This window comes from Rhodotorula paludigena (genome assembly GCF_050403205.1).
Source record: "Rhodotorula paludigena JCM10292 DNA, Rt_paludigena_JCM10292v1_ctg50, whole genome shotgun sequence".
Lineage (NCBI taxonomy): Eukaryota > Fungi > Basidiomycota > Microbotryomycetes > Sporidiobolales > Sporidiobolaceae > Rhodotorula > Rhodotorula paludigena.
This window is the reverse complement of record NW_027481408.1, coordinates 36,493-49,659: the sequence shown is the minus strand read 5'-3', so window position 1 is coordinate 49,659 and position 13,167 is coordinate 36,493. Positions and strand designations below refer to the sequence as shown.

At 65.3% G+C, this 13,167-nt stretch overlaps 5 protein-coding genes across 5 annotated transcripts; 4 read left to right on the top strand and 1 right to left on the bottom strand.

The window, feature by feature from the left end:
- Positions 1-655: 655 nt before the first annotated feature.
- On the bottom strand, positions 656-2,585 carry JCM10292_002501 (CRAL-TRIO domain-containing protein; the record flags this gene model as incomplete). The annotated part of the gene is made up of 7 exons (XM_076651381.1): positions 656-1,180; positions 1,246-1,284; positions 1,352-1,439; positions 1,507-1,628; positions 1,740-1,805; positions 1,915-2,160; positions 2,295-2,585. 7 exons carry the CDS (start codon positions 2,583-2,585, stop codon positions 656-658), a joined length of 1,377 nt encoding a protein of 458 aa, XP_076503047.1.
- A 133-nt stretch (positions 2,586-2,718) lies between these two features.
- Positions 2,719-3,925, top strand: JCM10292_002500 (uncharacterized protein; the record flags this gene model as incomplete). Its single annotated transcript, XM_076651380.1, has 4 exons — positions 2,719-2,956; positions 3,019-3,112; positions 3,179-3,284; positions 3,347-3,925. 4 exons carry the CDS (start codon positions 2,719-2,721, stop codon positions 3,923-3,925), a joined length of 1,017 nt encoding a protein of 338 aa, XP_076503046.1.
- Positions 3,926-4,588: 663 nt separating this feature from the next.
- JCM10292_002499 (uncharacterized protein) lies at positions 4,589-8,727 on the top strand (the record flags this gene model as incomplete). The annotated part of the gene is made up of 6 exons (XM_076651379.1): positions 4,589-4,909; positions 4,966-5,058; positions 5,121-6,305; positions 6,361-6,481; positions 6,539-7,411; positions 7,472-8,727. The coding sequence occupies 6 exons, from the start codon at positions 4,589-4,591 to the stop codon at positions 8,725-8,727; spliced, it is 3,849 nt and encodes a 1,282-aa protein (XP_076503045.1).
- Positions 8,728-9,180: 453 nt separating this feature from the next.
- On the top strand, positions 9,181-9,749 carry JCM10292_002498 (TMEM14 family protein; the record flags this gene model as incomplete). The annotated part of the gene is made up of 4 exons (XM_076651378.1): positions 9,181-9,204; positions 9,296-9,452; positions 9,559-9,638; positions 9,702-9,749. 4 exons carry the CDS (start codon positions 9,181-9,183, stop codon positions 9,747-9,749), a joined length of 309 nt encoding a protein of 102 aa, XP_076503044.1.
- A 469-nt stretch (positions 9,750-10,218) lies between these two features.
- JCM10292_002497 (uncharacterized protein) lies at positions 10,219-13,117 on the top strand (the record flags this gene model as incomplete). The annotated part of the gene is made up of 7 exons (XM_076651377.1): positions 10,219-11,037; positions 11,099-11,309; positions 11,366-11,458; positions 11,577-11,684; positions 11,741-11,794; positions 11,850-12,171; positions 12,223-13,117. The coding sequence occupies 7 exons, from the start codon at positions 10,219-10,221 to the stop codon at positions 13,115-13,117; spliced, it is 2,502 nt and encodes an 833-aa protein (XP_076503043.1).
- Between the last annotated feature and the right edge of the window lie 50 nt (positions 13,118-13,167).

The following is a 13,167-nucleotide window of genomic DNA, read 5'->3' as shown; positions in this document are numbered from 1 at the left end:
GACAGTGTTTTGCGCCGGCGCTTGATCGAGACTGTGAATCGTCTCGACGAGAGGTGCACAGAGCGGCCCTCCAATTTGAGAAGGTCAATGAGGAGGACAAAGTCCCGGCCCCGCATCGCGTGGTTGGCGAAAGGTTGAGCAAAGCAGAGCTTTCAGGATAACCTTAGCGCATATCATAGAGCAAGCGGGTGTCGTTCATGGCGAGCGATGGCCGAGGTTGGCGGCGAGCGAGCGATCGACCAGCGCAAGCTGCCGCCGACGGTCGCGCGGGCAAACCAGGCTGCAGAACAGAGTCGCCGGTAAGCGATCGCGCGGAAGCTTGGAGCGCGTAAGAATGGACCCGCTCGTAACAGCCGACCTTGCTTGGTACGCGGGTCAGCTCTCCCGCTGGTAGCGGAAGAAGCCGCCGAAGGTCGTCAAACAGTGTCCGTCTAGTTGCAATGAGTCCGCCAGGTGTGCAGCAGAGACGAAGAGAGAGAAAGAGAGAGGGGCTGGATATGAGCGTGGCGAGTCAGGGAGAGAGCGGGAAAGAACAGCATTCGAGACGGGAGGACCTGTACAGACGTGCGAGGAAGTAGGCGGAGATTATGAACGATGGGTAGACGGTGTAGCTGCGAGAGACGTTCTATCGCGTCGCGGTGCGGGCAACTGGGACCTAAACAGCCGGCGCTGCCTTCTCGACCGCCTCGGTGCTCGCGACGGGCGCGTCGACAAACTTGTCCTCGACGCCCGGCGTTTCGGGCACAGCGACGGTCGCTGCGCTGCCGTTGCTGCTCGCCGCCGTCGACGCCGGAGCCTGCTCGTCTGCGATCGACGCCGCCGCGAGCTCCTCTGTCGGCGGCTCGGTGCTCTGCTCCTCGCCCTCCCCGCCGCGCCGGACAGCGTCCTCCGGACTCGTCCCGGCTTCCACATCCGCTTCTGCCGCCGCGACGTCGAGCTTGTGCGGCGCCTCGCCCGGGACGCGCCCACCGCGGATGATGGCCTCGTCGAGGCCGCACTTGTTGTCACCGTACTTGCGCCAGCGCTCGAGGTTGGCCGCCTTGCGCTCGAAGCACAGCTTGGTCAGGGCCGGGAAGTACTCCTTGTGGTTGTACTCGAGGTTGATGTCGCCACCGAAGATCTTCTGCAGCTGGGAGGGAGGGATGAGGGCGGTTGCGTCGGGCTTGTCGAGGAAGCGGATCTGCAGAAAGCACGTCAGTTGTCAGAAAAAGTGGACAGAGCGGGCTAGATGCGTAGGAAGCGTGCCTTCTCCTTCGTGATCGGGTCAACGAACGGCGAGACAAGCTGCGCGTTGGCGAGTCTTCAAGTCAGCACCTAGGCCGATCCGCGCTGATGATGGTCCGCAACAGACCTTGTAGAACGCAAAGAAGATCTGCGGAATGTCGACGCAGACCGCCTTGCCGAGACGCTCGCAGTAGTACGTCTGCAAGATCTCGAGTCTGCGACCGGTGCGATCCTTGTCAGCTCACCGCTCCCCGTCTGCGAGCGTAAAAGCCGATGACGCACACTTTGCGTGCTTGCCCGAGCGTGGTGGGCTGGCTCTTGGCGTTGCGGCTTGCGCCAAAGTCGATGCAGAGACACAGCATCTCGGTGGCCGGGTCGGTGGGGGGTGCGAGGTCGATGGTGCGCTATAAAGGAGAACGTCAGCCGCCGCCGCTGGTCAGAGGACAGCTACCTGCCACCTCGGAAGAAGCCAAGACACGAAGACAGTGCCACAAGGAAAGAGAGGCGGAGCTCACCTCGAGGCACCACACGACAAACGCGATTTGCCGTGGCCCAGTCTCGGTATTTTGCCGGTAAGGGTGCTGTGGCATGTAAAGGAGCGTTGAACGTCAGCTTGTACGAGCAGGCGGGGAGGACGCAGCGAGAGAGCGGCGTTTGACCTCCGCCTGAAGCAAGAGAGCGTCAACGCACCATGTACAGGACGGGGCGGCAGTTGACGTCGTAGCCGAAGACGATCTCCTTGCCGGTCTCTCCCTCAATCGCAACGTCCTCCTCCTTCATATCCTCGACGCCATATTCGCGGCGCCAGACGAGCGTCTCTTCCGCGCGCTTGCGCGCCGCGTCGTAGTCCCACTTTGTCGCGCGGAAGCAGCGGAGGAAGGCCTGGCGAGACCAGTAGCACTTTTCGACGTCGTTGAGCGGGTGCACGTCGGACAGCTGGATGCGCGGACGAGGCGCGGGGTGATGGGTGACCCGGTGACGGCACGACGACGAAGAGGAGGCAGCGGACGAACAAGTCAGCATCGGATTCTGCGCGCGGTGGGGACGGCCTGGCGAGAGCAGGGGCGCACCTCTTCGTTGCTGGGCGTGGCAGAGCGGCTGAACAAGCCGCCGAACCTGCTGCCACCCCCGCCGCCGGGCTCCTTTGCCCAGAGGGCCTTGAGGACGCGGAGCGAGTTGGGGAGCCTGAAGTCTGGCTGGTTGAAGCGGGCGACGAGCTGCTCGAGCTTGGTCTCCTGGTCCGGCGTGAGGTCCTTTGGCGGGACGGGCTTGGCGGAGGGCTCAGGATGCGCGAGCGGGAGGCTGAAGGGCGCGTCCGAGTGCGCGGGTGGAGTCGGGAGGGTGTCTGCGAATGATCCCATCCTCGTACTGCTGCTCTCTGCCTTCCCAGAGAGTGGACAAGGGCAAGCCGAAGTTGTGGACGCGGCCGACGTCCGAACGCCGACGGAGCGAGCGGCTTGCCTTGCGCCGGACTCACCTCGCTCTGCTCGCGCCATGCCGCGATCGAGCAGTCCAGACCAGCCTGACCTGGCTACAGAAGACGCTCTCGCCCGCCTCGCGCAGCTCGAAGCTCTCGTCGCCGGCTCCCTCTTCGCTCACGAGCCCGCAACATCCGCGACCACGGCCGCCGAGGCTCCGGCGGAACCGCCAAAGAAGCGCAAAAAGACCAAGCACGCCGTCGAGCCTCAGCCGGTCAAGCCGGTGGACGAGCCGAAGTCGGAAGAGGCCGTCGGTGCGCTCCTCTCGACGACATCAGCTCACGTGCAAACCGGCTGATCGAGCCTTGCCGAACAGCCTTTCGCCTCTTCAGCTCGCAGAAAGCCCCCGCCAAGGTTGTCCTCCGCGAGGCAGACTCACCACCGCCCGTCGTCCTCGACCGCCGGATCCGGTTCGTTTCGAGCCTTCCCACTCTCGCAGAATCAAGATCTGACCATTGCTTTTACTCGCCTACCAGCGACGTAGACGACGAGTCAGAAGAGGCTGTACGGGCCCGGCAAGGGGCGATTGCTGCTATCGCAGTCGACGGCGAAACGGTGCTTTCGCAGGCTCGCACGCTGCCCGTTCGTTCTTCGTCGGCTCATCCCTGTTTCTCGTCTCGTGCTCACACACCATGCTGCCGCAGGTACCCCACCTACCCTCGTTTCGCCTCTCGCACCGCATCTTGTCCCCCTCGGTCCGCTCCCCCTTCTCCCTCTCCTCTTCCTCACCCGCCTCAGCCCCGCTCCCTCGCCTCGCCTACCTGAACGCGCACCTCCCCGCGCCCTTCCACGCCCTCTCGCCTCACGACGTCCCCTTCCCCGAAGCGCTCGAAGCGCAGGGCCTCCAGCCGCCGAAAGAGCCGCACGAGACGCTCCTCGCGCGCGCGCCGTTCGAGGGCGTGTACGCAAACCCGATCCGGCGGCCGAAGCGCTTGCCGACGGGAGAGGAGGGCGAGCTGGAGCCTGTCAAGGGGACAGAGATTACGAAGAAGGACGGTCGGAGGCACGAGCTGCCGGCGCGGAATCCGCTGCTCAGGATCGGGAACGGAGGGAGGTGTCGAGTGGTCGTCAAGGCGGTGCTCAAGGAGGAGCAGCCCGATGCGGTGGCAGCGGCGAGGAAGGCTGCGAAGGCCGACGTGGGGCGGAAGGGAAAGAGGATGTCCAAGGCGAGGAGGGAGAGGGAGCGACGACGAGCCGGCGGTGCGGCACCGCCAGCCCTGTAGTCTCACTGCTTCATTGCACTTGTCCTGGAGCTGCTACGTATGTTAGAGAGGCACCATAAAGAGGAGAGAGGACGTTTCGTTTTCTGCTGCACCTGCTCTAGAAGCGCCTGAAAGCGGGTCCGCCCTCTCCCTGTCACGCTTCATCGCGCAATGGACGCGCTCGTGGCTGCGGTGAGGCGCTTGCAGGACAAAGGAAAGGAACGCGCGCACCCCCTGTCGCTCTGTCGTGCACTGACCGCTTGTCGTCGGCGTCGTCCCCGCGCCGCCGTGTCGTCGCTGCGCTCCTCTCGCGCGTCGTTCGAGCGCTGCTGCTGCGTCTGTGCTGCTCGCTGTGTTGCTCTGGGCTGTGCTGCGTGCGACCACTGCCTGGTCTGACCCCTGCGACACGCTTCGCTCTCCTGTCCTTCCCCTCGAACCGCTGATCAAAGCGTCTCGACCGCGCCATCACCAACTTGAGCAAGCGGCAGCACCATCAGTGCGCCTCCTCCGTGCGCTGCACCGTGCAAGGGATCGTTCGAGGCGGCAGGTGCGCCGTCTCCTCCTCTTGAAGCCCCCCCCCCTTATCCGCTCGACCCGCTTCTCCCAACCCAGCCGGCGCCTCGTCACCCTCTGTCGGCGCCTTGCAGCCCCACAAACTACTCACACACCTCACAAGATGCAGGCATGACCTCGAAAAGCGGCACCCTCCGCGCCTCGTCGAGCTGGCTCGGCTCGCTCGGCCAGCCGTCCGCCTTCGAAGCCAAGTTCTCGACCTTCGCCGTGACGGGCAACAAGCCCTCTCCGCGACGCAAAGTCGGGCCCGGCTCGACGGTCTTCCAGGAGGATGAGAGCCTCGCGGCCGGCGTCGGCAAGGTTCGCTCGAGCGGCGAGCGCGACAGCCTTGACGACGAGTTGCGGGATCTGAGGGGGCTCGTCGATGTGGCGGAGCAGGGTTGGAGCATCACCATTGCGGAGGGCCCGAAGGCGCGCTCAAGGAGCCGCAAGGTGCGTCGTCGCAATGTGCAGCGCACCGCGCTCGACTGACATCGCCTCACGTGCAGCCCGACCCGGTTCTCACCATCTACGTCTCGACGCCAACTTCGAGCTTGACCCTGACGCGCAAGCTGAGCGAGGTCGTCGACTTCGAAGCACGGGTGCGTACGCGTCCCTCACGTCGAGTATTTGCCACGACCGACTGACTCTTTGCGATCCGCAGTTGCGCTCTCACTTTCCGGGTCAACTCCCGAATCGCAAGCCCGTCGTCCCGCCTACGACGCCGAAAAAGCGCAATACCGTCCTCGCTTCGCTCACGCGCACTCTGAGCCCGCGCCGCGGCTCGAGTGGCGGTTCCTCCTTCACCTCGTTCGGCACCACCTCGAGGGACGCACTCGCACTTCCCACTCCTCCTTCTTCGGTCACAGCAATGATCAAGGATCTCGCCTCGACCTTGACGGCCGCCTCCCTCGACGCGTCCATACGCTCGCACGCGGCGTGGCAAGCCTTTTTCGCCGCGCGGCGCGACGACCTCGAGAGTGCGCGCGTCGAGCGGCGCATCAAGCGCGCGCGGAGCGACCAGACGATGCACCTCTCGCAGGGTGTCGTCTCGGCGTCGCCGCTCAGAGCCTTTGGGGCGGAGGCGCCGCACGAGGCGCGACCCGAGGAGGAGGAGCCGTTCGACCGCGGCGAGACGGACCGCTTGGAGCGGCAGGAGGCGTCGACGGCCACGGCGACGAGCGTCAGCGTTAGCGCGACGAGCACGGCGGCGACCGAGTCGACGGCCGAGACGGACGTCGAGCAAGTCGACGAATCTGTCGAGCCGCTTCATATCACGCTCGCATCTGCTGCCGGTCCCACGGAAGATGTCAAGATTACGGCGGAGGAGCCGGGTGATGCCTCAGCCGGTTTCGCCGTCGTCGCAGAAGACGGAGGCGCGGATCCGAACGGCATGGCGCCGATGGACACGAGCGGCGAAGTCACGCCTGGCGACATTCCCTTCGCGCCGACCGCGGATCTCGCCTCTTCGGACGCGCAGAGGCGCGACACCGCTGTGCCCGCCGACGCCGCTCTGTCGCCAGAAATCGCACCTCCGCCCGCTCCGGCCGCTGCGCCACCGTCGAGCAGACCCGTAACCCCCGTCACGCCTACCAAGACTGCTCACAAGAACAACTCGAAAGCTACATCTGCGCCGGCCTCGCTGCGCCCGCCCGCGGCCGGTTCTATGACGCGCTCCATGTCGAACGCGAGCGCCGCAACGACCATCTCGCGCAAGTCGCGCGCGATCACTCTCGACTCGTTTGACGTCCTGCGCGTGCTCGGCAAGGGCTGCGCGGGTAAGGTCCTCCTCGTCAAGAAGAAAGGGACGAACGAGCATTACGCCCTCAAGGCCATCACAAAGCGCCACGTGCGTGCTCTCAAGCGTCTGAGCTGGGAAGAGACTCTGACTCTGCTATCCACAGGTCCTTGCGCACCGCGAACTCACCCACACGCGTACCGAGCAAGCGGTTCTCAAGACGTGCGCCAAGGACCAGTCAAACCCGTTCGTCGTCAAGCTGCACTACAGCTTCCGCGACCAGGACAGTACGTCTCCCGCTGCGTATTGCATCCGCTCCTCCGATTTACATGTTGTCCTTCCAGCGCTCTATCTCGCGCTCGACTTTCACCCTGGCGGCGACCTCGCGACGCAGCTGGCGCGCTGGGGTCGACTCGGCCGCGACCGCGCCCGCTTCTACATCTCAGAGATCCTCGAGGGCGTCGCAGGCTTGCACCGCGCCGGCATCATCTACCGCGACCTCAAGCCCGAGAACGTCCTCATCTCGGCGGACGGGCACATCGTCCTCACCGACTTCGGCCTGTCGAAGGACTTTGGCCATGGGCGCATCGACGGACTACCTCGCCCGCATTGGCTCGAGCACCCGAGCCGCAGCGCGTCGTCGCCGCCCGCAGACGCTTTCTTCTTCAAGAGGCGCGAGACGACCACGTCGTTCTGCGGGACGGCCGAGTACCTGGCGCCGGAGGTCCTGCTCGGCAAGCCGTACTCGTACGAGGTCGATATCTGGTCGGCGGGCACGATGCTCTACGAGATGCTGAGCGGCATGACGCCCTTCTGGGCGAACGACCACGCCAGCATGTACCGCCGCGTCCTGCACGACGATCTCACGTTCGACGACTCGCTGCAGCAGTTCGACAGCGAGACCAAGGCGCTGTGCCGCGGTATGCTGCAGCGCGACCCGCTCCTGCGCATCTCGCACGCGCGCATCCTCAAGCACCCCTACTTCCGCATGATCTCGTGGGACTTTATCCGCCAGAAGCGCTACATGCCGCCGCTCGTCCCCGTCCTCAACCCCGACAACCCGGCCGACACGAGCCATTTTGACGACATGTTCCTGTCGCTGCCGGCCGAGGTCAAGGGCAATGGACCCGCCGACGAGGCCGGAGGTGAACGCGACCCGCCCGAGGGGGAGCCGCAGGAGCCGTTCGACGAGCAGGGCAAGGATGTCTTTGACGGATGTGCGTTTACCACCTCGACACCTGTACCCCGTCATTCAGCTCACACTTGACGCGTCGCAGACTCGTACTACGGCCGCGACTCGGCTTCGATTCACCGCCACGAGCTAGAGGACGACGATGGCCACCTCGACAGCTCTTCTGAAGACGAGGCCGACGAGCAGAGCGATCGGCAAGATGATCCCACGGCTCATGCGGACAGCCTTTGCGAGATTGAGGCGCAAAAGAGCGATGCGGTCAGTATCGGCGACGACAACGCTGTCGCGGCTGCCGAAATCTCGCCGACGCAGCGCTCGACTGCGGGCATGCTGCCGTCTACGGGAGACGAGGCAGGGTCGAGCTCGCGTCGCGCGGTCGGCCAAGACGGGTCGGCAATGCCGCTTTCTAGGGGCCCTCTGTCCTCGTCGGCGCCACCCGTATCGACGCCAGGGCCCCAAAGCGCATCCGCTTCGACGAGCTCGAGCGCTCAGGCCCAGAATGCTCAGGGAGCTCCGGCCGCGACGCTGCCGGACCACGTCGGTCGCATTCAATCGCCGCCGACGACTCCGCTGCCCCGTTGCGCTTCGCCAGCCAAGTCATTGAATCAGACGACGGATGCTGTCCAGCAGTCAGGCGCTTCGGGCGCGAGCTCGAGCCTTTCCCTCGCCGCCGTCCGCTCGCGCCAGCTCTCGTCGCGCAGCAACCTGGAGCCGCTGCCCGAGCAACCGCCCGCGACGCATCCGACCGACATAGTCGTCGAGGAGGCCGAGGATCTCACAGACGACGAGTGGGACGTCGTCGACCGCGAGGTCGGTGGGTTCGTCCGCAACGGCGGTCGCGAGGCAACCCTCTGGCAGCGCGGCGTTCGCGACAAGTACCGCCTCGTGCTCGCGCCTCTCGCCTCCCCCTTGCGGCAGGCGACTTCCCTTCGCACAGGAGGGTCACGCCAGACCTCGTCGCGCATCGGCTCGATGTCGTCCGCGCAGTCCTCGTGGCAGGTCTCGCCAGCCACGACGCCCGAGCCGCCTGCGTCGCCGCGCCCAAACGCCATGCGCCGCCTCACGTCTATGCGCTCGTCTTCCAACACGGACAAGGGCTTTTTGCGCAGTCGCGCATCGCAGGGTTCGCTCGACGCCGGCTTGTACGCCGCTGCGAACGGAATCGGCACGCGCACGGCACCCTCGTCGCCTCGCATCGGCTGGAAGTCGTCCAAGCGTAGCCTCGCGCCGTCGACGACGTCGAGCGATGCGGGCGAGCTCGATGGGACTCTCACGCCGCGCAAAGCCGGGTTCAAGAAGCTCGCCAAGTCGGCTTTCCTCTCCGGCGGATCCAAGCCTTAGTCAGGCGCCTTCGCGCGTCACGTCCTTCTTATAACGACTATACGTACACGCCTTCAATCACGACCAGGCTCGCTGTCAGCGAAGCGCAACTCTTGACGACCCTCACGACCTTCACGACTTCCCGGAATTGCCCTGTCTGTCTCGCTCCAGCCCCCTTTTCCCTTCATGCCTCTCTCGCATCCGCATCATCCATCACATGCGTCTGTCGTTCCTCGGATTTACCTCGTCACACTCGCTGGCCCTTTCTCTCGCGGATCTGTCCTTTGCCTCTCCTTACGCACATTTCTCGCACGCACATTTCACGTCGTTCCGGTCTGCGCACGCTGCAATGCATGTCTGGACTTGCAGTCGCGGAGTTGGAGAGCCTTTGCACTATTTCGGAGCGGAGTCGGCGAGGCCACCTTGCGCAAAGTGCCGGCCTTCCCAGGTTTGCTCCATCCGACAGCCCCCGTCATGGACAACGACACTCTGTTCGGCGTGAGAAACTGTCCAGGACTGCGCAGACGACTCCCGTGCTGATCTACGTGTCCCTCCTCTTCTTCTCCTTCCCCACTTCTCTCCTCATCAGTTCGTCGCCTCTGCGCTCGTCTCGCTCGGAGGCGTGATCGGCTTCCTCAAGAAGGGCTCGGTGGCGTCTCTGGCGGCCGGTGGCGGGAGCGGCGTGCTGCTCGGGTACGGCGTGCAGCGGCAGAGGCTCAACCCGAAGGACGTCCATCTCGTGGTCGGTGAGTCCGGCCGATCCGCTCGCACGCCCTCCTTCGAGCATTAAGTCAGCGCTCGAGGTCGACTGTGATTCTAGCGCGCGGTCACTCACCACTTGCATGCCCCCAGGCGTCGCGGCCACTCTGCTCGTCGTCATGGGCATGCGGTTTCTGCGCGGGCGCAGGTTCATGCCGGCAGGACTCGTTACGGTGCGCTTTGCTCTAACAAAGTGGGTCACAGCAGGACCAAGCTGACCCGGTCACTGCGCGCAGCTGTTGTCCGCGATCCTCTTGTACCGTTTCGGCCAGCGCCTGCTGTAAGATCCCGCTTTCTGCGCTCTCCCGCCGCACAATCACTGCTCGAGTCGGGCGGTCTACCACAGCCACGGCGACGCTTCCAGAAGCAACCTTCATGTTGCTACAACGGGCCACCGAGAGCTTGCGCCAGTCGCAACTCGCTTCTATCAGATACTATCCCTTTTCGCGCAGCCTGAGCACGATCAACTTAGCGGGCCAAGCAGTGACATCGTGGATAGCGTTTTTTTCACCATGCTGCAGCTTCTGGCGGGACTTGCTGGCGCGGCAGCCTAGCGGTGTCGCGTTCACGCGGAAGCTAGGGTGGTCGGCGCTGCATTTTTCCTTCTTGGCCGTGATCGGCAGCGCTCGTAGGAATATTGAAGCTGTCAGCAAGCGTCCGAGCAAGCCACGGAGCTCGAGCGCGGAAGTGAGCAGGACCGGTGCTGCGGCCGACCCGCGAGGAGAGATGGGTTCGCTTCGAGACTCAGACGCAATGGCGCCTCCGCTGGGCAAGCTGCTCGGCGGGTGGCTCTGCGGCGTAGGAAGCGACCCTCCCACTGCCCAGCTGCGCCCGCCCTCGCCGCCAGAGGCACAGTCGCGTGCTCGACGTCTTTCAGGAGCAACTGCGCCCGAACGCCAGCCTTCGCCGCACCCAGCGCTGCCGGCCTTGACCTTCTCGCCGCCGCTGAGTGCAGCAGAGCTCGAGCACGACGCTGCCACTAAGCAACCCGAACCCCCCGCCGTCGACGCTGCTCGCGAGCCTCAACCTGCTTCTCCCGCCCTGCCTCCGCCCGTCGCAGCTCTCCCGACCCTCACCAGGCTCCGCCAGGTCGAGTCGCCGACGATCGTACAGACCATCACGCCCCCGACTCCCATCGACCCGCCGTCGTCTGGCTCGACAGGCCCCAACCACAGCTTGTTCGCTCCCACTCCGACAACAACAACAACAAGCGATCAAACCCCGACTCGCTCTTCCACTCCGCCCTCGAGCCGCGCCTCGCTCGACGTGACGCACGCAGACCGCTCGCCCCATCTCCTCCCCGTCGCGCCCTCGCCCACCCTGACCGTCTCGGACCGCCGATCGCGCTCGCCCGGACGGCCTGCTGGGCCCGGTCCGTGGGGACACCACCGCCGCTCGTCGTCGACGGGCACGGTCGGGAGCCGCTCGTTCCGCGAGACGATCAACGCGTATGCAGTCGAGGGCGCAGATGGGCAGCGCAGCGTCAACCAGTACATTCTCGGCGAGACGCTCGGGCGCGGGTCCTACGCGACCGTCGAGAAGGCGAGGGACCGCAACACGGGAGAAGAGTTTGTGCGTAGTGCTCACTCGGGCGAAAAGGGTTTGAGCGAGCTGACCGCACTCGTGCTCGCAGGCTATCAAGGAATTCTCGAAGCGCCGGCTGCGGCAGATTGCCATGTCCGAAGCCGAGCGGCGAGAGCGCCTCGCGCAACGTGCAGGCGGGCGAGGACGCGGGCGTGGGCGAGGCGCGCCGCGCGGACGGTCGCGAGGCGGAGCGTTCGCAGCGTCGAGGTCTTCGCCGGAGGAGCTGGATGCGCTTGGGCCGGACAACCTCGAGCTCGTCAGTGCGTTGGCTCGCTCATTCATTCTTTGTGCGGCCGCTCACCCTTGATACCCGCAGAGACCGAAGTGGCCATCATGAAGAAGGTCGACCACCCGAATGTCGCTTCAATCCACGAGGTCATCGATGTCACGTCCGACGACGCTTTGCTGAGTGCGTAGACTGCTTCCTGAGCTCGAGTGTACTCATGCTGACGTTGTCATCCTACAGTCGGTACGCTACTTGCAAGCTGTCCTCCCTTCCACTACTGCTCACCTTCTCCCGCTTGCAGTCATGGAGCTCTGCCATGGCGGACCGATCCTCAAGCTCAAGGAGGACGAGGAGGCGGAGCCATACAGCGAGGATAAAGCCCGTGACATTTTCAGGCAGCTCGTGCTCGGTCAGCTGCGTTTCGTCGGCATTTTGAGCCGGAGCTGACTTCTTGTCGCACTGCAGGTATCGCCTACTTGCACCACAACCAGATCATCCACCGCGATATCAAGCCAGACAGTGCGTCAGCCACGCCTGCACAACGCTGGCGCGAGCTCACTCTCGCACTCCACAGACGCGCTCTTCTCCGATACGCTCCGCACGCATGTCAAGCTCGTCGACTTTGGCGTGTCCAAGTTCAACGCCAGCCCCGTGCCCGGCGCAGACGACTCGGTTGCCGGGGTAGCGGGTACGCCAGCGTACATGGCGCCGGAGCTGCTGCCGCAGAAGGGCAGCGAGCAGGGCAGGGACGGCTCGAAGACGCCGACAGACCCGAACGCGGGCTACGCGTGTGACGTGTGGAGTTTGGGTGTGACGCTGTATGCGCTCGTCGTTGGGCGACTACCCTTTCAGGCGTCGGACCCGATGGAGCTGTTCCGCCAGATCCGCGAGGACGAGTGCGTTGCTCCTTCCATCTCGACGGTCTCCCACTGATCCCCTTTCCGCAGCCCATCAATCCCCGAGCACCTGTCTCCAGAACTCCGCAGCCTCATCTCTTCCCTCCTCGACAAGTCCCCTGCCGCCCGACCCTCGATCCCCTCGCTCTGGGACAATCCTTGGCTCACTTCGTCCGGCCAGTCGCCCCTCCCTTCGTACGACGACAACGTCTGGTCCGAGATCGCCGACCCGTCGACCGACGAGGTCGACCATGCGCTCGCCGCCTTCCGCGGGAGCACCTTCCTGGCGATGAGCGCCGCGGCCAAGTTCAAGAGCCTGCTCACCAAGCGGCGCTCGAGCCCGACGCCGACGACGCCACGCGCCGAGAGCGAGCCCGACGACCGCGACGGCGTCATGGTCGACTCGCCCGACCTCGTCTCGTCGCCCTCGAGCTCGGCCTTCTCGCCCTCGCCGCCAAACATGTCGCCCGTCGCCTCGCCCGAACCGTCCCCCGCGCCTGGCGCTTCTCGCCGTACTCTGCCCCCGCGACATTCGAACGGGCGCCCGCCAACGAGGAAGCAGACGACCATGTCGAGCCTCTCGCTCGGCGAAGCCGTCAGCCAGTGGGGGCTCGCGAGCCCGACCGCGTCGCTCTCCTCGGTCGATGGCGCAGACGGGCGTGCGTGCTTGGAGCGCGTGCGCACGAGCCTCGAGCGGGCGTGCGGGGACGACGGGCGCGCAGAGCAAGAAGGAGAGGAGGAGGGCGGTGAACCGAGGCGGCGGAGCGCGTCGCCCACGCCGCGAACCGAGTCGCCGCGCCCGCGCTCTGGCGGCAGCGACGCGCTGCTGCACGCCGGCGTGACACATCCGGGCGCGTCGATGGACGCTGCGGGCGTGGTCAAGAGCCGGGGCGTGTCGGGGCGGATCGAGCTCGACGACGGAGGCGAATGGGAGGATCCCGAGTAGCCGTACAGACACTATACACGTTGCTTTCCTCCGTGTCTCGCTGGTGTGGA